We start from the raw sequence: 23510 nt of genomic DNA, 5'->3' as shown, positions 1-23510 counted from the left end.
TAATTTGCAAAATCTCCTTCTAGTTGAGCCCCTCCTGACTGCAAAATGTATCCCCGTTGTGTCCTTGCAGACATTTCCATCAGTGTGTCCTGCAGCCACTCCTCTCACACAAGGTTTCACACTGAACACATCCTTCCTTGCAGCCCCAGCAGCAGAAACATGTCTTTTCCTCATTTCACCACCCAGCAGATGTGTACGTGGCAGATTCTGTGCAGCCTCTCGGGAACATATAATTGAGCAGGGTTCTTCCCTTTCAGTTGAAGCCAGTGCATTCTCGGATAATTTATTTTAATGTTGCATATAAGTTGTTCTGGTGCAGAAATGGACATTTCACGATGCAGCCTAGCCTTGGGTTCAGAGAATGCTCTTTTGGAGGAGGTGAGCCCTGGGTTCTTGGAATAATTTTCCTGCTCTTGTTTCCCAATTCTGAGTTGATCCATTTGGCAGTCCATCTTTCCTGGGACCACTGGAGTGATCATTTTGATCTTGTCGCTTCGCTGATGATAACCTTTGTTTCCCTCTGGCCTGTGGGGTGAAGTCACATGACATTGCAAGGCCCTTGTGATTTGGTTTGACCTTTGGTCAGATATCTTAGCCATGCTGTGTAATCTATTGAATACCTCCAGGCTCTTCTAAGCTTTTCCTTCTGCCTCTTCATCCCTTCAGACGGATCTTTTCTGCCATGAAGCTCTCCTTCAGGTCTCTCCATTCTCTCCAGCCTTGACTGAGCTGCTCTCCCTATCTGCTTTGTTTCTGTAGCTGTCCCTTGTCATAGACCAGGACTGCAGTGGGATAGGGCTGTGGCTTACAGCTTCTGGCTGTAACAGACTAGTATAGATGTGTTCTGAGCTTACTAACATGGGTTCAGAGGCCCGTTAAGTCAACACTGGGGGCAGAGAACATTTAAAGACTTGAGGCCTGTAGAGCCCAGGTGACTCCAGTGTGGAAAGAGAGAGAATGGAGGAATAGTGGGTGTATCTTAGTGCTGCAAAAGTCAGCTCTTCAAAGCCCAAAGCTGGGCTTGGAGTGGGGCTTGAGGGTGATGCCCCATTGGAGCAGTTCTTTCAGTGTTTACTTGCCATGTCAGCATCCTGATGAGGAAGGTCTCATTTACAACTCATGCTTCCCTGGATTATTACCATTTCATTGATGAAGAAAGGCTTATTTGGCTAAAGGAGAGCCAGATGAGTAAGTGGTAGGGTGGATATTCCAGATCTGTCTGGCTCCCAAATGTACCATCCTTTATTTGTACATTTGGGGTTTCTTTTGTCTCCCTTACTAGGGCTGAGCGGTGGTGTGGCAAGGTCTCTATGCTTATTTTTCTTCCCTCAAGACATCAGAATATACAGGAATTTGGTATTTCTTCCAGGGGTTCTTCCCCACAAGTGAATCTGGATAAGCAGGCTTGAAGATGAACGGCTCATGACCTATATTTCTGGTTTATTTTAATAGGAAGAGTGTTTAGGTTTTGTACATAGGCTGCATTCCCAATGTGACCTTGGGCAAGACCTAGGTAGTCTTCTGTGTGAAAGGGGTGTGTTTTGTTTATAAAGTGAACACAAAGTGTATCACCTTATAAACAAAGTACTCACCCTTCGGCAACACTCTGTCAGTGTTCTTTGCCTTGAGAGGAGGATGATGTCTGTGTAGTTCTAGGTCCTCTGAGCGCCCTCTTTGCCTCTGGATGGTGTCACTGCAGAAGTAGAGCTGGAGCTCCCTAGGCCTTTGAGGACACTTTTCCTCCTCCCTTTTCAGTAAGGGTGGACTTTTAAATTGCAGATGTCATTCCAGAGGAAGCTTAGTGTTAACTACCTACTTATATTACTTGATAAGATCTTGAGCTTGCTTCATGTTGGTATAAACTGGTGAAGTTAGTGATGTTCTCTCTTTCCGCTGGGTGGAGAGATTCTGAGTAGACTTGCCCAAGCTGGTGCTGTGGTCTAGAAAGCCTCAGACTGAAATCTGGTTTTCTCATTCTATTTGTCATCATTGGGATGAGGTGAAAAGGGTCCAGAGTTAGAATGGGGCACGTTTGTGTTCATGGAGGGGGGGAAGATCGAGGCCTGGGTGGGAGAGAGAGCTGGGTGCCAAGTCAGACTCCACTCATTTGCTAACTTTATAAAGTTAGCAAATCATCTCATAGGTGGTCTTTGTAAGTTTTAGGCTCTGTTCCAGACTGTTTCATAACAATCAGAGACACTTGGTGTTAGTCCCAGAAGTCGTTTTGATGGCATTCTTGACTGAAGACCAGAGAACTAAAACCCCCCTGGGCCTGGTTGACTCTCTGTAAAGTTTATTAGTTCACTCGGGGTGTGATGTCAGTAACTGGTGGGAATCATTGCTGTCCTTGGCTTTTGGCTTTAAGATAACCACCTTGCTCAAATTCACGTTCCTTTTATGTCTGTTGACAGTGGGCTACTGAAAGTACTACAGGCAGATGCAGGCATTCTAGCTTCTAATGGTCTATTAGAGAATTTCCTGCCCAAAAAGGAAATTTTTAAACAAAAGGAAAGGTTTTTTGTTTTGTTTTTAAGAAAAGCACTTTGTGTATTAAAAGGTAGTTCTTTAAGTGAGGGTAGAAGTCTGAAACCTTTCTGGTTTGAAAACCCGTGTGTGTGTGTGTGTGTGTGTGTGTGTGTGTGTGTGTGTGTGTGTAGGGGGGGTCTTGTGTTGTGATTTCTGCAATTAAAATCCTTCCGTGGAAGGTGTGGTCATGTAAAAATGAAAGTGTATATTGTCATGCTGTAGCCTTTCCTGTTGCCCAACATTGACTGAACACAGTAAACGCCAAGCATTCTCATTCTGTTTATTAGAGGCTAGTGATGGGGCAGGTGATAAAAAGATGAATCAAATACTCTCAAGCATTTCTAGCCTAGTCTTAGTTTGAAGCACGTAATCCCGGGCGGTCAGACTGAGGCACAGTGCCATTGCCCTCTATGTCGGGCTTCTCTTTTTTCTTGTTCTAACAAAGTCTCTGGTGTATATGATGATCCTTAGTCTCTTAAGTCATTGGCAAAATTCTTGGATCTAGAGAGACTTGGGTGTAGGGCCTTCTTAGAAAAACACAATCATTTGAAATTGTATTCAGGGGTATAAGGTCGGCTAGGAGGAATTTTTACCTGGAAAAAAATGTAAGGCAGATTCCTATTTTGTCATTCTCTCAGTGCATAAAATGGTTACACTTCTTTCCCCTATTTGGAAAACTGATTTTAGGCAGCATGGACCAATAGGATTTTTTTGTTCCTTTGAGCACAAGTTTTGTAGCTTTTGTTATTTTGACAGAACATTCTTTGGCCTGTGTGTTCTAGAGGTGTAACCAGGTTTTGGTAAGAACAGATCTTTTGATAAAATTTCCTAGACAGTTGAGATCTGTACATTTAAGAAGAAATTCGAGTGTTTATGCTTGGTTCTCTGTTTTTACCACTCTTCATTCTTTCTGTTGATAAAGCTACGTAGATTGAAACGAACTTTGACAGCTAACACAGATACTTTAAAGTATTTCTAAACTGATGGTATAGTATGAAAGTTTTCTGTTGCAGAGAACTAATTAGAACTGACCTGTGGGAGGTTTATATCCAACCACCTTTCAGAACGCCTTTTTCTTTTGCCCACACTCCTAGCACAATGTGTGGAACACAGCAGATTCTTAATAAATGCTTGTTGAATGTTGTAGCCTGCATCTTCCTGAAATAACACAACTGTCAATAGTTATTTAACATTAAAATGTTTTAAAAACTTCTTTGGAAATTAAGATGTAAGAGATTAATGCACCAAAGCAATCTCATCTCTTAATTGCTTTAAAATCGGTTGTTTTAAGTCATCTTCTTTAATTGAAATTCTTCCGAAGGCTGGAATTTTATACCTTTTTTCAGACCAGCCTCTGAGAATAAGAACAATTAAGGCAATTAAGATAGCATTAAAATTTTTGATGAAAAGTTGGCATTTTCCGTGTATTAAGATTAGATATTAGCTACTGAAGTTTCTGGGGGGTAGAACTTCACTAAAGCTTCCAGCATTAATGATACAAAACTGTTCCGAATTTGCAAGTTGTGTTGGACATTTTTTTCATTGAGGTGAAAAAGGAGTCCATGTAGCCATGCCTCAGCCAGTTGACTCACCTAGTACTTCCTTAACAATCCATTGGTAGTTGTGAGGCACTTTAACATTTACTTTTTTCCCACTAGTTTTGTGATTCATAAATACTGATTTCTTGGAAAATCTAAAAATTTCCAAAAAGTAAAAAATTCAGTATCTTGTTTTCCCACTCTACAGAGATAACTGCAGTTAATGTTTGGTGCATTTTCTTCCAGTCTTTTTTTTCAATGTATAAATATTAAAATTATTTCATAGTTGAGATCATACTGCATATATGGTACTGTATCTTGCTTTTTTCATTTTAACGTCGTGAGCATTTTTTCCATGGCATTAAAACTGTCTTTGAAAAATTGAAAGCATTTTGGGCTGTCAGCATAACTGAAAATGTTTTCTTGGTGTGACTCATGTATCTTTGTAATTGGTTTGATTTAGTGTGCTTTACTTCAATAAAAATTCAGTATTACAATTTACAGATTGGGGTGGGGAGTGGTATCTACTTCAAATTACCCAAATCTTCCTAGTAGAATTCACTTTTCCATGATTGAACTCCTCCCCAGGTGCCTTTAAAACATGACATTTACATACAGTGTGTTTGCTTGCTCAAAACCCCGGAACACAACTTTGTGCAAAGGGAGTGTTGTCCACTTGAATAGTGCAATTCATTTCAAATGAGAGAATGCTAGTTCTTCTTAGGGCTCCCAGTCAGGATGTCAATCACTTTGTCCAAGTTGGGGGGATTTCACATCCCCTTTCCGCCGGAGCTGAGAGGGCTGGTGGCGCAGACCTGCAGAGGGTCCTGGACCTGTGCTGAGTGGATCCAAGTAAACAGGCTGTCTTCTGTCCTCCAGGGAGCAGGTGCTGAAGGGGGCTGAGGGGTCAGCAGAGAGGGTAGAGGCAGCCTCCAGGCCTCATCCTGGGCTGTGGGATGGAGGAAGGGAGTTGGCCGGGCTCTGCATTTGCTCTTTCTGTGCCTCTGTGACCTAACTATGTGCTGGTAAACTGGAATGACATGTAATTAATTTTGAAAACAGGATTTTCTTATGATCCTAAGCATGACCTTGGTATGAAAATAATAGTTATGTGCTATTTTTAACATTTTGCCGTGTAACCTAGATTCCTATAACCTGGACTGTAACTTTGTTTTAGGTCCTGTGGGAGCTTTCTTTTCAGAGTATGATGAAATCATCCTAATCTCCCCCTTCCTGCACTAATCATTTAAAATGAATGCAGAAACTTTAAAACTGATAAGTTTATCTTGTATTAAGCAATTGAGACCTTTTCTGTCTAATCATACTACTTGTTCTACTGCTTTTGTCAACTGATATTCCCATAGCCCTTTTGAAAAAGTGTGTTCTTTGGTAGAAATTAAGTTGTATGCCCTTGGGCTATACAACTTAGTTTTTAGTTCTGAAGCATGTTTAGATTCTCTGTACTTGTATAGGCCTGATTGTTCATGTGGTTTAGCTAAGGTTTCCTAAAGCATCTTCTGGTAGCTGTCATTGGTTTATAAAATAAAATTTGGGTTGTTTAAAATATATATTTTTTGGTTGTTAATCTTAATTTTTTTTTTTTTTGAACTGCTTTTTGGGGAAGATTAGATAGTTAAACTTTGAAAAGAGTTTTCACTGCTGAGAGTAGATAATAAATAGGTAATGTCGCACATTGCCATTTTGCTTTAGCTGTCAAACTAAGCCCAGAGCCATACACCCACAGAAAAAGGATTTGTTTTCTGGAAGTTACTGGGGAGTTTTCAAAATGATGTTTGACCTCTTTTTCTTGGAGAACAGCAGTTGAAACATTGCTTGCCATGCCTCTTCCCTTCTGATGGAGTGTTTCATAAGCCTTAGGTGTGGTTCCTACATTAACAGGAGGGGCATTGGGATGGGATTTGCTGAGTTCCTTTTTTTTTTTAAGTTTCTAATGATGAAGGGGATCCTGAGTTTAATTACGAAGTAGCCCAGTTTATTGCTGAGGACCCCTGCATTGCAGTGTAAACTACATTAGGACCTCCTGAATTAAGAAACAGGTTTTGAGTACGCAGACACCTTTCAGTGGTATTATGTATGTTACAGTCTGCAAGGTGAGAAAAGAAGGCACAGCTCTGCCCTCAAGGAGTTAAGGGTTTTGGTGAAGAACTCAAAACCCCAGCAACTTGAGAATAATGGATTTTTAACTTCATGACAAAGATTTAAGTGAAGAGAGCCGCCTGGGTGTATTTCCTGGCATTGGAGAGGTCGATGAATACACAGGAACAGCTTTGGATTTCAGTGGCTTTCCAAGTGAAGGGCAGGACCTTGGAGGCATATGTTATGTGCCAGGCGCTGTGTTAAGTTCACGAGATTGAGACAAGACCTTGTCTATAGGAAGAGATGCGTGATAGTGCTGTGCTGTGTGAAATCAGCCGTGACCTTTCTTTGCCTCTTTTACTTTGAATAAACTTGTGTGGGCAGAAGAAGCAGCATGGTTCCTCTGGGAAGATGTTAAATTTGAGAGGTTCAGCAGGCAGTTAGAAGTAGGAGAAATGTCTGCTCCGGTGGCACGGATGTGGAAAATGATGCGTATGGGTAAGCTAAGGGGTCACGGCTTTCACCTGGGTGACAGCAGCCTGTTGGGTGGAAAAGAAGCCTGCAAAGGCCAATGAGGAAGGAGCTGGCAGGTTGGAGAAAGGAAGGAGCGGAGAGTTTCAAGTAGGGAAGAGGAGCCAGCAGGAAACTAAAAAGGAGAGGCAGGAGAACCAGGAGAGATGCTGCAGAGGGGAGGAGGTGCTAGAACTAGGGCCTCAGGCAGTGAGGGCAGATCATTTGAAACTGGCAGTGCACAACTCAGTCTTAGGGTGGCAGGGATGAGGCCTCAGAGGCAGGCTGACCCTAGGTCCTGGGGCTACTTGCATGCTGAAATAATTTAGACTTAAACAAGGGTTAGTAGAACGGGAGTAGGAATTTAGATTTTGCTTGAGTCCTGGTTCTTGCTTACTGGCTTTGTGACCTTGGGCGGCTTCCTTAACCTTTTAACCTTGGCTTTTCATCTGCAAAATGGAGATAATAGAGATGTCACAGGGTTATTTTGAAAGTACTTAATGCAGTACCCGACACAGGAACTGCTCTGATATTAGCGTTTTTATTTATTTTAATTGAGGCATTTAGCCTTGGAAAGGTTTAGAGCTAAAGAAGGGTGGTGTCTGATTTCCTCTGGTCACCAGCGGAGGGGAGGGCGCCTCCTTCTACAGAGAGAAAAGTGAGGGGACTAACGGTTCCTAGAGTAGGGAGTTGAGAGCAGTTTCCAAAGGGCAGTGTGGTTGAGGCCATGGGTTTTGGAATGTTCACAGAGGATTTGTAGAGTGAGAACAGTGTCAAAGGGAATTGGGTAACTTTGGTAGGAAGCAGAGAATCTTTTTCCACTTAATGTTCAAATTTAAGTTACATTTACAGAGTAAATTAGAATGGTCTCCTATGAAAACAACCTCTAAGCTTGCTTTGAGATACAAGTCCTGTTCCTTGGAGACATTGATTATACTAAATCATATCAGATTAATTGGGCAGTGACAAAATTCCTAAGTGAGGCTGGGGTGGTGTAAGAGAGCGATTCATATGAAGGAAAATCCACAGGCATTGATGTCAGGTTATTAAATTCAGGGCTATAGTTTGTTTCCTGGCCTCACTCATGCCTTTCACAGGTTTCTCCGGAACGTTGGGAAGCAGAATGTACGTTCGCCTCCTGTAACTTTTCAGGGGTCTAAGTGGATGAGTGTCCAACCATGAATGCTGGGTGTATTTTGGATTTAGTAACTCTTCACCTTGAGAGCAAGGCAGCAGGATTTTTTGTACCACTCTTGCTCTCCCTGCTGCTGAAGCATCAGATGATCGTGAGTTAGGCTGCCTCTAAGGGATATCTACGAGGTACAGTCCAGACCTTGGGGTCATCCTACAGCCTGATTTGCCCTGGGATCATTTTTAATAGTGACCCCTTTTCAGGCTCAGGAGGGTGCTGTTTGGGATGCTAAGTTCTAAAGGTCACCATATCTGTAGGGATGTTAGAACAAGCCCATTCAGGTCTGGAAACGACGGCTTGCTCCTCGTCATGCACGCACGCACAGCAGAGGGATGTGTCGGAATGGTGACTTTGGGTAACCAATATATTCTGTGTAAAGCAAGCACCTCCCGCCCTCAGCTCTAAGTTACATACAGTAAGTGCCTAGTAGAGCAGACTGCAGAGGTTCATGACGGCAACGGTGCCTGCCACATAATAAGCTTCCAATCATTGGTCGTTACCCATGTCGTACATATCGGTAGTGTTCCCAATAAAACATCTGCTACGTCAAAGCCAGATGATTCATTCTTCGAGGAAAAAAATGCTCCCCGGTGACCCCCCCCCCCGCCAGGAAAATAGGCAGACATCCTTTGACGCTATGGCGACATTGAAAGTAGAGTGGGTTGCTTTCAAGAGGGTCAAATAATCGAGCAACTCTAAAACCTTTTTTCTTCTTCCTAGGTCTTAGTGGTGCAATGGCTAGTATAAGCGTGCGTTCGAGTACCCCAGGCTCTCCTACACATGTAAGCAGTGGATCGAATGCTAGTCGAAGGAGAAATGGACTCCATGATGTCGATTTGAACACTTTCATATCAGAAGAAATGGCACTCCACTTGGACAATGGTGGAACTAGAAAGCGTACCTCAGCCCAGTGTGGCGATGTCATTACAGACTCACCAACCCATAAACGCAACAGAATGATCTAAACTGCAGACATTTTCACACCCACCATGCTGCTTGAAAGCCACTTGATCCTCAACATATACTATTATTGCAAAGGAAACATGAGGCCATCTTCCCTTGTTCACTGTTTAAGACACGTGAATTCTATAGTGGTTGCCATAAAAGGAAGTCCTAGGTATTGACAGTAGATGCCTCTTGTAACTATGGCTTTCTTAAAACTATAATCCTAGCAGAGGACATCAGATATCGTGTAGTCGTTAGCAAGATCATCATAGGCAAACATATATCCGTTTCAAGGCTAAAAGTGACCTTAACTGTATTTATTCTCAAAGGGAAAGGAAATATCAGATGTTTATTTGGTTATAGAATGCTTTTTTTGGGGGGGGGAGCGTCCATTTCCTGCTGTGTTGAGTATTTTTGCTTCAACAGTATTGCCAGGTTCCTAAAATTTGTCTAAAAGACACGATTTGGCTTCCTCGTCAAATCTTCAGGCTTCCATTTCTGCAGCAAATCTTCAGGCTTCCATTTCTGCAGCAGCGCTGTACCATGCACCTGGTTCCTCTACAGTGACAGTGTGCAATTTCTAATTATTGGACTGTGCCCTATTTTTAGTTTTCAAAGCAGTTTCTAATTCTGGTGAATGTGTGATGTCAAAGAGGTGCTATATGATGGTCATGCAGTTAATGCTTACTATTGAATCAATACACAGAACTTGATTGGATTCACTCTGTGCGTGCTAGTGCTCTAAAAGTAGCCATATTATTAAATTGCCCCCAGATTAACCCCGTAGGCTTAAAATACTCATTTTTTTAAGACAAGTACTGCTTCCCATTGCAGGGTCCTCTCCTTATGATAAATGCACCCGTGTAGACTGCATTCAAGGTTACCTGAAGTAGAGAGGTCATGAACTTTGAGAATGGGCTTCCTTTTTGGTTCAGTATTAGTGAGAGGGAGATGGATGGTGGGAGGGTAGGTATTAGAGTCTTTCATACCCTGTTTTACATTTTTCACGAATGTTCTACTTGATGCAGTTTCCATTGGAATGGGTGGAAGGTCCCGGTCTTTTTTATTTGCTAATAATGTGATCACAACTGAACTAGCAAAACCCACCTTTCCAGTCCCTCTCCTATAAAGTACAGTTTGGAATCTCATTCTGGAAAAGATGGAATCGCATGGAGGTTCTCTAGATGTTAGGTAGAGACTAAATAAAAGTTCTCAGTAGAGTCCTCTTTTGAGTAATTATAAGACCTCTTGTAGCTACAATGTTTTAGAGCATGTTTCATCTTCATTTTTAATGTCTTGAACTGAATGGTAGTCTTTTTTAGATGAAGAACTGATGTCAGCCTGCCAGGTACTGTAATTTATTCTATCATATTATTTTATATATATATCTATATATCTATATATCAAGTAGGACAGTGAAAATGTTTCCTTGCAAATTTGTAGACCAGTATCAGTTACTTCCTGTTTTTATCCTTAAATGACCATTGCAAATCAGTGTAAGGGTTTTTCCAGTAATGACAGCACTTTCTTCAACCATTTAATAATCTTTCTGTGAAGAAACTTTGCTAAGTTAACCATAATATTCGTTGACCAGGTGGGATGTGAATGGAATATTAGAAACCTGTGAACTGAAGTTCTGTGTTCACCATTGACACAGCCCTTATTTCAGAAGTCATAGTCCATATACTAAAAGTAGGAATGACAGTGAGGCATTTATAAATTTTTGCAAAAGTGGGTCATTTTTTTTTTCTTTTTCGTTTGAATATGATAGCAGGAAGAATTATAGCAGTCTGTCATTTTACCTGAAATGGGCAAGCCTGTGTATTATGAGTACTTTCAAGCTTCCCTTTGGAATATACCAAGAAAGGCATTTGGTGTTATCTTTGTTTTTCTATCGTTGTAAATTTAGATTTTGGAATTGGGTTTGGTGGTGTGAAGCATTGCTCACAAGCGGCCAGAACTCCTCTTCCTGAAGGATTTTTGAGAATGAGGAATACATATTTAATCTCCCCTTTATGCCTTGGTTCTAGTTCCTCTTTCCAAGTTAAATAACAAAAAAAAATTTTTTTTGGTGGTTGTTTTAGTTGGTGCTCTGAAGCTTAATCTTCGTACCTTTTACTCTCGATTGTCAAATTTTGATAAAACGTGCCATTTTCTTTGGTAAGAAAAAGCAGGTCTTCACGTCTGCCAGAACACAATTTATATACCTTATTGGCTCCATTAAACTTTTTAAAAACGTTAGCATTTGTTACTTTTTTTTGCATTGCATTTAATTCTAAATGCTCTTTCCCCCTCCAGTTGAAACTCATTCCCCCCATCTCTGTCTCTTTGCTCTCATGTGCCACCTGAGCACAAAATAAGCTGAGACCTAGGAGAAGAAAGGGAAATGATTTCTCCTAGGAAAACTTAGTTCTGACTGCTAGATTTTTGCGGCCTTTCTTTGTGCCATTGTAGATGCAAAACAAATCATGGAAGATTGCATACTTGTGTGGTACTTTTTTAATAACTCTCCCTCCCCGCCCCCAATCTTTTGAGAACAGTGTAGGCTGAATGGTAAAACATAACAATTTACTCTGGGGGAACAGAACCTCTTTTCATCTCAAGCTAGATTCTCTTGATTCTTTTAGACATCATAGCTCGCAAGTTCTGTTCCTGTCACCCTAACTTGGCATGAGTGGGTTGAGTTAATCCTTTAATACTGCAGTGTTCTGAGCATGGCTGAAGCATTAAAAACTTAAGTATATAATGTTTAGTATTTTATAGAGCAAAATTAATGGAAAGCATTTGGCTGAATCTAAAGACCTGCAGTCAAATTCTTCAATGTGGTTTACCCAACTGGAGTAGTGGTACACACCTTAAATCATTCAATGAATAAATAATTTAAAAAACCAAAAAACTATGGGGCTTGTCTGCAGTTTTGTTTTGGTCATCACATCTGAGTAACTTTGACATAATCAAATGAAGTTCAGCCTTAAAAATAATAATTAGCTTGAATATTTTCCCCAAGAGCTGTTGGAACTCATTAAACTCGAGTCACTGTGGCTTAGGGCCTTAAGGTTGCTGCTGCAGAGCAGTGAAAGGTTGGGCCAGCTTCCTGAATAGGAAGGGATTGGGGGTGGCCAAGGTCCGACCAGTGAAGATGCTAAGAGATGATTTGTAAATGGCCTTTAGTTGGGGATACAGGCAGCAGAGCTGATTTCAGAACATCCTTATGAGTGAATCATTAAGATTTTGGCATGACCACCTGGATTTTTGAAAGGTGTACTGACTGTTAGCAGATGAATCTCAGTGCATTTTACTTCATAGAGCTTGTTCCAACCTGCCATTTCATCCACTAGATCGATGACTTAGGTGTCTAGTTACTAGGTTGGGAATCCTTCAGAGATAGATTCTGAACTCTGCTGTGAAAGGTTCTACTAGAAGAGACATTTGTTTAAAGTTAAAAGAAACTGAAGATTTATGTTGAGTTAAATTTGGGAGATGATTCTGCTCTGATTTTTTTTAGGACCTGCTCCCTCTTTGACAGCTGCTGCAACTTTAATCAGTTCAGATGACTGTACCTCGGAAGCCTAGCTTCCAAACTCCACACTGGAATGTTTGTGGGGACAGTGTTTTAGCTGTCGACTCCGTGTGTTGTACTGATGCAGTTGACTGAGTTTAACTTTCTGTTACAGGACTTGCATGGTCTTTGTCACGTTAGCCTGTGACACAGAAGGGTTTTTGAGAGTCCAACACAAATTTCGTGGCCCTTGGCAAAACTGAGACATTTCACTGATGCTGTTCCAAATTTCTTTTCTTTTTTTATGGCCGCACCCACAGTGTGTAGACGTTCCTGGGCCAGGGGTTGAATCCTAGCTGCAGCTGCGAACTGTGCCATAACAGCGGCAACACTGGATACTCAACCTTAATCTACTGTGCTGGGCTGGGAACGAACCTGCGCTGCCACAGAGACAACGCTGGATCCTTAACCTGCTGTGCCATAGCGGGAACTCTGCTACTCCAAATTTCTTAGTCCCTAATTTTGCTTGTATTGAGTTAATGCTTCAAAATTTGAAATTGCCAAAATCCAGCCACACATCAGCTTATAGTATGTGCACATCTTTCTACATCAGAACATAGACATGATGGTGACATTTTAGGACTGAATAGGATTCTGTTGTGTCTGAGCCTTTATGGGGTTCCAGTTTTCTATAGTTTGTAACAGTGAACAGTCTAGGGTTGGGTTTTTTTTTTTTTTTTTTTTTTTTAGGTTTCCCTAGGATAAATTTCTGCAGGGGAAATGGCTGGTTCAAAGGAATTCACATATTTAAAATATTGAACGGTCCTATCAAAGTAGGAGGATCAGTTAATAGTTGCATCACCATGGTGATGAGAGTGACTTTTCTCCCTACATCTTAGCCGGTGTTGCGTATCTACTACTAGTGGACAGAAAAGATCTTACAGTGTTCACTTACCTTCTGCCCCCTTGTATGAAAGAAGAATCTTTGCTTGAAATTATGTGGATTTGAATGCTGACTTCACCATTTACTAGGTATGAGAACCTGGGTAAGTTTCTCTCTCTGGGTTCTGTTTCATCATCTCTGAAATAGAAAAAAAAAAAAGAACAATGCGAAGTTTAGTGCCTTGAATTCTGTGAGTAGACTTACGTCTACTGTTTGAATCTGCTTCTCATCAGAGGAGTCCTTAAGTCTGGAATATCAACGCTAAATAATTCTGATAGCTTTTTCTTTTTTTAAATGTGCCATTGAAGAGATTAACACTCATGCATTTTTGTGAAGAAAATTAAAATGTCAGACATTTCACCTTAAAGACCCTTTCAACTTGTCCTCTTTCACCCCTCCCCAAAGGTAAAAACTGAAACGTTTTGGAGCGTAACCTTCCCAACACTTTGCTTAGTCCTTTGTGGATGTAACCACTAAGCTGTGCTGCTGGTTGACTGACAGGTGGCTGCGTGAGAGTTCAGTGTTTTATGAGACCGTAACATGGAAGCCCCGGTCTTGCAAACGGATCGAGGGCCGGTATCAAGCACTTGGTGAAGCTTGTAGTCTGAGAAATGATCAGTTTTTAGGACAAAAGCTTGTCCACAGGTGGGTGAGATGTTGTTTTCCAGAGTGAAGCCAGCGCCTACCGGTGATGCCACAGGACAGCAAGTACAGGGGATCATCCTTAATGCTGGAATTGGGGGAGCCAGGCCCCCCGAACCCAAGGGCAGGCGACGCTGGGCCGACGTGTTTGCTCTGCATTTGGTTGCGGCACAGCCGTACATGGTAGCTGTGCTGGTCCTTTGCTGCAGGTCTGCTGGATGTGCGCTCTGAGCGGCCTGAAGTCCCATCATTCGTGGGACCGCCTTTGAGAGCTCTAGGAATCCTGGGCTCCATCCAGCTGCAACAACTAGCATGCTCAGCAGGCTGAAAACGGTTAAGCAGCCTGACGGAGAAGAAGGAAGGGTTTGGGGATGCTGGGGGCAGCTTTCCACTCCTGGTTTCCCTGGGCCGATTCAGCCCCTGGGCGCCCCGTGGACTAATAGTCCGGAGATCTTTCTCCATAAATCTACCAAGGTATGTGCTATTGTACCGTCGAGACTTGAGGAAGACATTAAGGCCCACCATTGGTCGGTCTTAGGGGTGATGGTGGTGCTGGGCTGAAATTCCTGGGGGAGTGGGGGACGCTTTCCAAACCATGGAGAAGGCTGTTTATACTCTTTTCACCCATTTCTTCTACTTTGGGTGTCATGGCCACAAAGTGAATTTCAAGGTGTATCTAGAAATTTGTAACTACCACGCAGTTACAGTTGGGGGCTTCTTAGGTTAACAGAACTGCGTTTGCTTACACAATTATATTCGGTACACGAAGGCTTGTCTCTTGCCCATCTGTCTCTGTTTCTCAAGTGTTTCGGACTGTGACTGACAATAAGAAATGCCTTTCCCATCAAGACCTAGTGTGGACACATACACACAGACCCACACACCACTGCAACAACTTGTAGAAAGTTCTTAGCTCTCCGAGGGTGGTGCACTCCACTTTTCGGTTTCTTGCCATTTCTCTGAACAGGATGCTATGTGAACTACTGCGTGCTTTCCCATCCAGTTTGAGTGCCCAGCTCTGGACGTCAGCACCAGGCACAAAGGGTAGGAAAGCTGGACATTTCTTGAATGAGTAGGTGTAAAGTAGCTTGCAGTTTTCTAGGTTTTCATGAAAAGTCTTCACTCTTTTTTTTGTGAGCCTTCACAGTCTTCCAAGAACCAGCTGGTTAAGAGCAGGACTTGGTGAGTGAGGTGAGCCCTCCCTCAGGTCCGGGAAGAGGTGAAGATGCCTTGGACGACAGCTGGCACGTGGTAAGCACACACAGGAGCCCAGAAATAGTAACCGCCATCGTCCCTCTGGATAAAATCCCCATTTTGGGGCGTGAGCAGGATCTCTTCTGGGTTCTACACTCGCCTCCAGCAAAGTCCTTTCCTTATGTTCACTCTTCCCCCCCAGTTCCATGGTCCTCGCCCTGCTTGCACATAGTAGAATCAGCCGTGGTCAAGTGTACCCCAGACCAACTAGCTGGGGCCTCCTTGGGGGTGGCACCTAGGCAGCAGCATTTTTCAAACTTCTGCAGTCAGAACCATTGTCTGAGGACCTCTGGTTCATTCAGCCAAGAGTGCAGAGGGGAATGTGGCCTGGCCCTTTCTGGATTGTTGACTGGGCAGGTGGCCAGTGGCACTGGGCTTCTCAGGGCCAGCCCTGAGGCTGAGGGCAGCTGTCAGAGGACTCCACCCCTCCCCTCCCCTTGGCTGCCTGCCCAGCCACCTTCAGTCCCTCAGGCTTTGAGGAAGTCTGGACACCACCAGTCTGTTCCTCTGGGGAGGCTGTCTTACTGGGCTTGGCGGAAGGAAGTTTATACTCACAAGGTCCCAGGGCGCTGGGAATCCTGGCCCACCAGGAGTGACCAAGCAGCTGTGTCCCGGGAGGTGGCTCTCCTGCACCTGGCAGGGCTGTGTCACCTTGGGAGAGGTTTAAAAATACAGGTTCCTGGAGTTCTCGATGTGGCTCAGTGGTTAGTGAATCCGACTAGGCACCATAAGGTTGAAGGTTCAATTCTTGGCCTTGCTTAGTGGGTTAAGGATCCGGTGTTGCCATGAGCTGTGGTGTGGGGTCGCAGACACAGCTCGGATCCCGAGTTGCTGTGGCTGTGGTGTAGGCCAGCAGCTACAGCTCTGAGTGGACCCCTAGCCTGGGAACCTCCATATGCCGCGGGAAGCAGCCCTAGAAAAGACACACACACACACACACACACACCGCACACACATACACACACACATTCATCCTGAGTTCGCTCAGTGGGTTAAGGATCCCACAGTGCCGTGAGCTGTGGTGTGGTCGCTGTGGCTGTGGCGAAGGATCGCAGCTATTGCTCTGATTCAACCTCTAGCCTGGGAACTTCCACAAGCCTCGGGTGCACCCTAGAAAAAACAAACCAAAAATCAAAACAGGTTCCTGAACGACCCACCTCCACACTGAATCCAAAGGTCTCGGGTGGGGATTCTGTTTCTCTTTGTAAAGAAGGTAAATTAAAGGATAAAGTAAAAGTGGATCCTAAGTGCTACTACCTGGTTAGCTCTGTTTAGTTTGTTTTTGTTTTTGGCCACACTGGCATGTGGAAGTTCCCTGGGCCAGGGTTGAACCTGCACTGCAGCAGTGATAATGCTGGGTCCTTAACCTGCTAGACCACGAGAGAACTCCACCTCAGTGTACATTGTACATCCATAATACGTGCACTTAGAAAAATAGTACGAAAAAGTTCAAGGTGAAATGTCTCCTGGATGTCATCCTGTGTGTAGTTGAGCCTGGAGTTGTGTGGCCTGCGACCATGAGGGAAGCAGGGCCAAGGCTGATGAAAACAGCAGAAAACAAAGGACTCTGGTCCCCGAGCAATGCCAGCCATTGCATTAACTCAGTTTGGAAGAGCATTCCAGAAAATGAGGGTGGAGTGCACCTCCTCCCATCCCTGCAGACCCTAAGCCTCCCTACCTCATCCAGAGTGACTGGGTGCACATGAAAAAGAATTGCTACGCATGTACTTGAATATATGTGTTCTCGAGAAACTATATAAAAGGTCACAAGCGCTTTCAACTGCATTTTTGTTTTCAGTTAAAATAGGTTAGAGCTCTTCCCTCACCCGCCCCTACAGATGTGGACCTTGTGTTAGTCATGAATATTGCAACGAAAAGCTCCTCGTAGGCAGGTCCGCCAGCTGCACTTTCCGGATGAGGAAGAGTGAGACTTGGGTGGCCGCTGCCCGGCGCGTGTGCGGGGCGCCTGGAACCTCGTGGCCAGTCACCCACTCACCCACCCAGGCCTCGGTTTCCCGCTGGTGAGGGGCTTGTTGGTGAGGGCGGGATGAGGCGGTGCCGCACGGGAAGGGGCCCTGGCTTCCAGTGAGCACCAAGCGCCTCATCCCGGCTGCTGCGAGGCCGCAGGGCCGCCGAGGCCCCCAGGCCAGAGGGGGCGCTCTGGGGAGGAGGGGTCGGCGAGGGACCACCACGGAGGGAAGGGGTGGGCTGTGCCCAGCGGCGCCGCCTGGGACCCGACGTGCGGGAGACGGAGCTGCGCAGTGAACCCCGCTTTAAACCCGCTCGCTAGGCCCCGCGCAGCGGGCGCGCCTCCAGCTCAGGAAGCCCGAGCGCCGACAGGGTAGGCGGCCAGCGCGTCCCCGCTGGGGCTTGTTTCCTCCTCACAGGGGCTTACGCCGCCGGGGGTGGGGGCCTCAAGGCTCAGGGGGGTCGTTTCCAGGCTCTGGGCCGCGAGCCGGCTCTGTCCCAGGCTAGGGAGGACCAGGGCCCGAGGCCGCAGTGCTGTCACCCGCGCTGGCGTTCTCCGAAGGTGGCGGCCTGGGCGTCCCCTTCCTGGGCATGACCTAGCAGGTCGTACCGGGCGGGGTGTGGGGGTGGTCACCGCACTGGACCCTTCCCCAGAGGCCCATCCTTATGAGCTTTTGCTCCAGGTCTTAGGGGTGCTGGATTTTGATTTCCTCCCTTTGACCCATTGGTGGCGAAGGCCGCCCCTTTATTCTTCCTGGTTTGTGTTCACTCAGCTCAGCGGCCCTTCCCCACCATCCTCTCAAGCCCTTGTTCTCATCCGGTGGTCATTTCATTTACTGGTTTACTTTTGAGCTGCGTCTGCCTTTCCTGGACTGTGTCGTGGGCCCTTTACCTGTCACTGTGCCTGCCACCGAGCAGACATCCGGGAGGAAATACTTGTTGATAGGATGAGGGGATCCCCATTTGACAGATAAGACAGAGGCACCAGAAGCTTCAGGTGGTGCCTCAGCCAGGATCTGAACCCACATCTGTCTGCTTCCGCCCTGTGTAGAAGGCGCCTGAGCATTCCACGTCCAGGTGGATCAAATTCACTAGGATTGGGACCATGGGCAGATTACCTTAACTGGAGCCTCAGTGTCCTCTTGCAGAGTGGGGATGGCCTGGGTTAACTACCGCCCAGGAATATGAGCGTGTAGATTACCTGACGCTTTCATTTTGGGGGCCTGGATGGGGACTGAAAGATCCCTGTGTGATCTGGTCAACTTGGATGAACTTGGATTGAGTTTGAGAACGTCTCTCAGTTGCATACTATTAGTGACGCAAGCAGATACTGGTGTTCCTTCACCCAAGAGCCATGCACCTGGCAAAGGCCTGACCCTCCCAAAGGCCTGACCCCTGTAGGGACCCAGCATTGGCCTTGAGCCTGTCCCTTAGGCTGGGAGTCCCACATTCTCCGGTGGCGACTCACTTCCTGTTTCGGCCTGGAATTTGGATGACAGAGAAACAGCACTGTGTCAGCTCCATGGAAAAGGCTGGGTCTGCCCACCAGAGCCTTAAAGGGACAGCCCTTCTAGGGCAGGGCTTGTCCTGGGGATTCCTGGTGGTGAGTGGGGTGCTGATGCATGGGGCCAGAGATCGGGAGTCAGGATTTGAGAGCCCGGGGGCGGTGGGGGGGGGGTGTCTGCTGCCAGATCCCATGGGCCTCTTTTCCTCTAAAGACTCTCTTCCACCCTCTTCCACCTCCCAGTGCCCAATCCAGTTGTTGGGCCATTGTGGAAGGACCTGCTCTGCCAGGACTTCACTCCTTAATCCTGTTGAGCTCGGTGCTTGGTCTGGGCCTCTGCTATTAAACTGGGTAACGGTACCCTACGCTGACTGTGAAAATTCCATGAAGTCCTGTTCGTCCAAGGTGGTACACTCAGATGCTGATGGGGTCAGATCCATGAGTGAAGCTGTCATGCCTGTGACGAAGGTGAATTGCAGGGTGCACAGCTGCTTAAGGAAGCTTTAGTTCAACACATGCTGGTGGCCCAATTAAGCACCTTCTGTAGGTCAGGGCTCCTGGGACGATGGGTGGATGCCTTTCCAAGCTCCTTTAAGAACGGCTATTCAGCTTTCTGGGGCTCATCTTGCCCACCTTTAAAATGGGTCCTCAGTTCCCGTCATGGCTCAGTGGAAACAAATCTGACCGGCATCACAAGGACGAAGGTTCGATCCCTTGCCTCGCTCAGTGGGTCATGGATCCGGCATTGCCATGAGCTGTGGTGCAGGTGGCAGACGCGGCTCAGATCTGATGTTGCTGTGGCTGTGGTGTAGACCAGCAGCTACAGCTCCGATTTAACACCCTAGCCTGGGCACCTCCATATGCCGTGGGTGCGGCCCTAAAAAGCAATAAATAAATAAGTAAATAAAATGGGCCCTCTCACCAGTCCTGGATTTGGGGTCTGGCTTGAGACACTCGGGACTCTGTGACCTGTGATGTGCAGTTACTTATTCTCAGGGTTTGGCTCCTGCTCTCTGACCCCCCAACTCCCTCCCATTCCCAGACTGTACCACCCCGGTTCTGGTGGTGCCTTAGGGCTGCCCTCCAGGGCTTTGTCTCAGAAGCCCTTCCTAGGCCCCAGCTATGGCTGTCATCCTTCTGTTAGCTTTCGGCAGGAGACATGGCTGTGGGCAGAGCAGGCTTGGGCTTCTCTGAGTGCAGCAGGGTGGGCCAAAACAAACAGGAAGTCCACCAGTCCTGCAGGAATTTGTGTTATGGCCACAGGGAGATGAAGGGCTAGTCATACTGATAACCCCATTTCTCTTGGGTGTTTTACATGCATATCCCATGGCAAGGTTGCTGCAACCCCTAAGGCATGTGTCTGTGTCTGTGTTGCCATGGGAGAAGCTGCTGCTCAGAAAGGTTGAGTGACTTGTCTGAGGATACCCAGCTGGGACTCAAATTTGGAATTTTCTCTCTCTCAAGTCTAGACTCTCTCCTCCTGTGTTACTTTCTTTACCTGGTCAAGATACAATCCATGTTTTCATGGAGTTTGTAGGGAGTTCCCGATGTGGCTTAGAGGGTTTAGAACCCGACATGGTGTTGATGAGGATGATGTGGGTTCGATCCCTGGCCTCTCTGAAATGTGGCTCCAGTTCTGGTGTTGCTGTGGCTGTGGTGTAGACCAGCAGCTGCAGCTCTGATTCACCCTTAGCCCAGGGACTTCCGTATGCCACAGGTGTGGCCATAAAAAGAAAAACAAAAATCATGAGTTCCCGTCGTGGCTCAGTGGTTAACAAATCCGACTAGGAACCATGAGGTTGCGGGTTCGATCCCTGGCCTTGCTCAGTGGGTTAAGGATCTGGTGTTGCTGTGAGCTGTGGTGTAGGTCGCAGACGCGGCACCAATCCCACGTGTTGCTGTGTCTCTGGCGTAGGCTGGTGGCTACAGCACCCATACTTAGCTATGCCATGGGTGTGGCCCTAAAAGGACAAAAAAAGACAAAAAAAAAAAAAATCCATGGAACTTGTAATACAGTGGGGAGTTGTCATTCAGGATCATTTTGCATGTTTACTTTTGCTTTTTATTCACTCCAGTTAAATGGTGGTATTTCGTGGCCTCAGTATAAAGAGAGATAATAGCTTCTTTTCTACTCAATCATGCCTTTTCTTTAGTATAAAAATGGAATTTTTTAATTAAAATGCCTGGCACACTAAAGAAGTAGAACAACACAGCAGGGCTAAAAAAACACATAATGCTGATATACATTCTCTGGACACAGGCTGCCTGGATTGGAATATCCTGGCTCTACCACCAGTGAGATGTGTGATCTTGAGCAAACGCACTGAACTGCTCTGTGCCTGTTTCCTCATCTCAGAAGTGGATAAGGAGGAATTCCCCTTGTGGCTCAGCGGAAACAGATCTGACTAGCATCTGTGAGGACACAGGTTCGATCCCTGGCTCACTCAGTGAGTGGGTTGAGGATCTGGTGTTGCCATGAGCTGTGGTGTAGGTCGCAGACGTGCCTCGGATCCCGAGTTGCTGTGGCTGTGGTGTAGGCCAGAAGCTGAGGCTCCAATTCGACCCCTAGCCTGGGAACCTCCATATGCTGCGGGTGCGGCCCTAAAAAGACAAAAGACAAAAAAAAAAAAAAAAAAAAGGCTGATTATGAGCATAAATTTTACTTTTGTTCATCACTGATATAAATAAAATTGAAAGGAAAATGGGACTGTGACAAGCAATACACCAAAAAGGAAAAATAAAAAGATATGAACAGGAAATTCAGAAGTGGTAATACAAATGACCAAACAATATATGAATTAAAAAGTTCAACCTTACTTTGTGAAATTCAGATTTAGAAAAAGATACTGTGTTTTGAAGACATTTAAAAAGCTAAGTGGATACTACTTATTTCTGGGAAGTCCATGATGTATCTTTGCTTATGCTGCTCCTGAGACGGCAAACTTAACTATGACCCCCAAAATAAGTTGGCCATATATAGAAAGATCTTTAAACATGATCTGCTAGGGGAGTTCCTGTTGTGGCACAGGGGAAAGGAATCTGACTCGTATCCATGAGGTTGCAGTTGATCGCTGGCCTTGCTCAGTGGGTTAAGGATCCGCCGTTGCCAGGAACTGTGGTGTAGGTCGCAGATGCGGCTCAGACCTGGCGTTGCTGTGGCTCTGGTGTAGGCCGGTGGCAACAGATCTGATTAGACCCCTAGCCTGGGAACCTCCATATGCCACAGGTGCGGCCCTAAAAAAAAAAAAAAAAAGAAATGGGGAAATGCTGATGCTTTAACAGGAAACGTATACAGTGTTAATGATAAAACGTGATCTTCATTTGTCCTAAGTTGCCCAGAATAGTGCCTGGCAGCAAGTCTTCAATAAATGTGATCGATACACTATGGATCATGTCAAACCCTCCAGTTGTCCGTCATCCATTCATCCCTCAGTCCCCACTCTGTTGAGGAGGTTGTGGGAGTGGCCCCTGGCTCCTGCTTCCCTCTGGGTGGTGCCCTGGGCCTTCAGCCGGCTCTGTTTCTAGCTGAACACTGCCATCTAGAGGCTCTTGGTCCACAGGGCAGCTGTTCCTGGCAGTCGCTCCTCCTGACCCTGGGCTCTGACCAAGGGGTGGTAAGGGTCCTGTCATCAAGACACCTGCCCCCTGGGAGGGCCGCTTGTTTTCTTGAATCCTCTGAGAATGTCACCACTAGAAATACCCTTCAAGACGCCTTCTGTCAAGACCCTTAGAGGGATCAAGGAAGCCTTTGGGGCAGTATTTCTTAAAATGTGGTCCTTGAACCTGCATCAGCGTCGGCTGGTGGGAGACTCAGAGCAGAGATCCAGGGTGCATCCCACCCCCTCTGAATCAGACCTTGCTGGGGTTTGCACAGGGATGCTGAGTATGGAGAATACTGACATGTTCTCTGGGTGATTGTGATACATACTGAAGTTTGAGAGCCATCAATCCAGACCAGTGATATTTTATGATTTAAGTAATTTTATAATTTAATGAAATTTTATAATTTAAAAGTGGGGGGGCGTGGCATAAAGCCTTTGACCTTCTCCCTGGAAACATACATACAAATGTATTTTTTTTTTCATATAGATATATTTTAAGAAGGTCCTTGACTCCATTTCCCCCCCACCTTTTTAGGGCTGCACCTGGGGCATGTGGAGGTTCCCAGGGTAGGGGTTGAATAGGAGCTACAGCTGCCAGCCTACACCACAGCTACCGCAACTCGGGATCTGAGCTGTGTCTGTGACCCACACCACAGCTGATGGCAACACCAGATCCTTGACCCACTGAGTGAGGCCAGGGATTGAACCCGCATCCTCATGGATCTTAGCCAGGTTTGTTAACTGCTGAGCCACGAGGGGAACGCTGTGTGGTATTTCAATTGAAAGATAAGTCATACATTCTTTTAAATAGCTGTGTTTACAAATACAAAGCTCAATTGTTTCACATTTGAAATGCAGCCTTTCAAAAAAATTTAGGTGCATTCTTTTCCTTTGCTTTCTCTGTTTTAGAAAACATGTTGGAATGTTTTCCGGGAGTCAAATGGCCCCAGTCCAGCTTTGTGCTTTGTAACCTCTGGATGGTCTGTTTATCAAATATTCAATGATATCTACTGCGTCCAGTTAGCATTTGACTCAGAATGTTTGAAGATCCTGTTTAGCTCTCACGTTCTCTGATTCTGCAAAATATTGCCAGTCTTTAGAATGCAAACCTTGATTCCTAGGGAATCCTAAGGGAAAAAGAACAATGAGAATAAAATTGAAGAAATAAAATTGTTACAAGATTTGTAATCAATGGATGAAAGGAAGGAGACGAAAAACATCAGGATGGTTACTCCATTAAAGAGTAAATATTAAATTTTAAACATTAAATTTAAAAAACCTTCAGGAGTT

At 45.4% G+C, this 23510-nt stretch overlaps 1 protein-coding gene across 1 annotated transcript in view; it reads left to right on the top strand.

Annotated features, from left to right (window-relative positions):
* The window catches only part of C3H16orf72 (chromosome 3 C16orf72 homolog), a 28378-nt gene extending 16674 nt beyond the window's left edge, over positions 1-11704 (top strand). Inside the window, exon 4 of the mRNA XM_003354616.4 lies at positions 8584-11704. Coding sequence (XP_003354664.3) covers positions 8584-8828 — 245 coding nt within the window. The 3' untranslated portion in view covers positions 8829-11704. The remainder of the gene's footprint in view (positions 1-8583) is intronic.

The sequence above is a fragment of the Sus scrofa genome, chromosome 3, assembly GCF_000003025.6.
Source record: "Sus scrofa isolate TJ Tabasco breed Duroc chromosome 3, Sscrofa11.1, whole genome shotgun sequence".
NCBI lineage: Eukaryota > Metazoa > Chordata > Mammalia > Artiodactyla > Suidae > Sus > Sus scrofa.
Note: the sequence above shows the minus strand (reverse complement) of the source record. Positions and strands in the feature narration are given on the sequence as shown.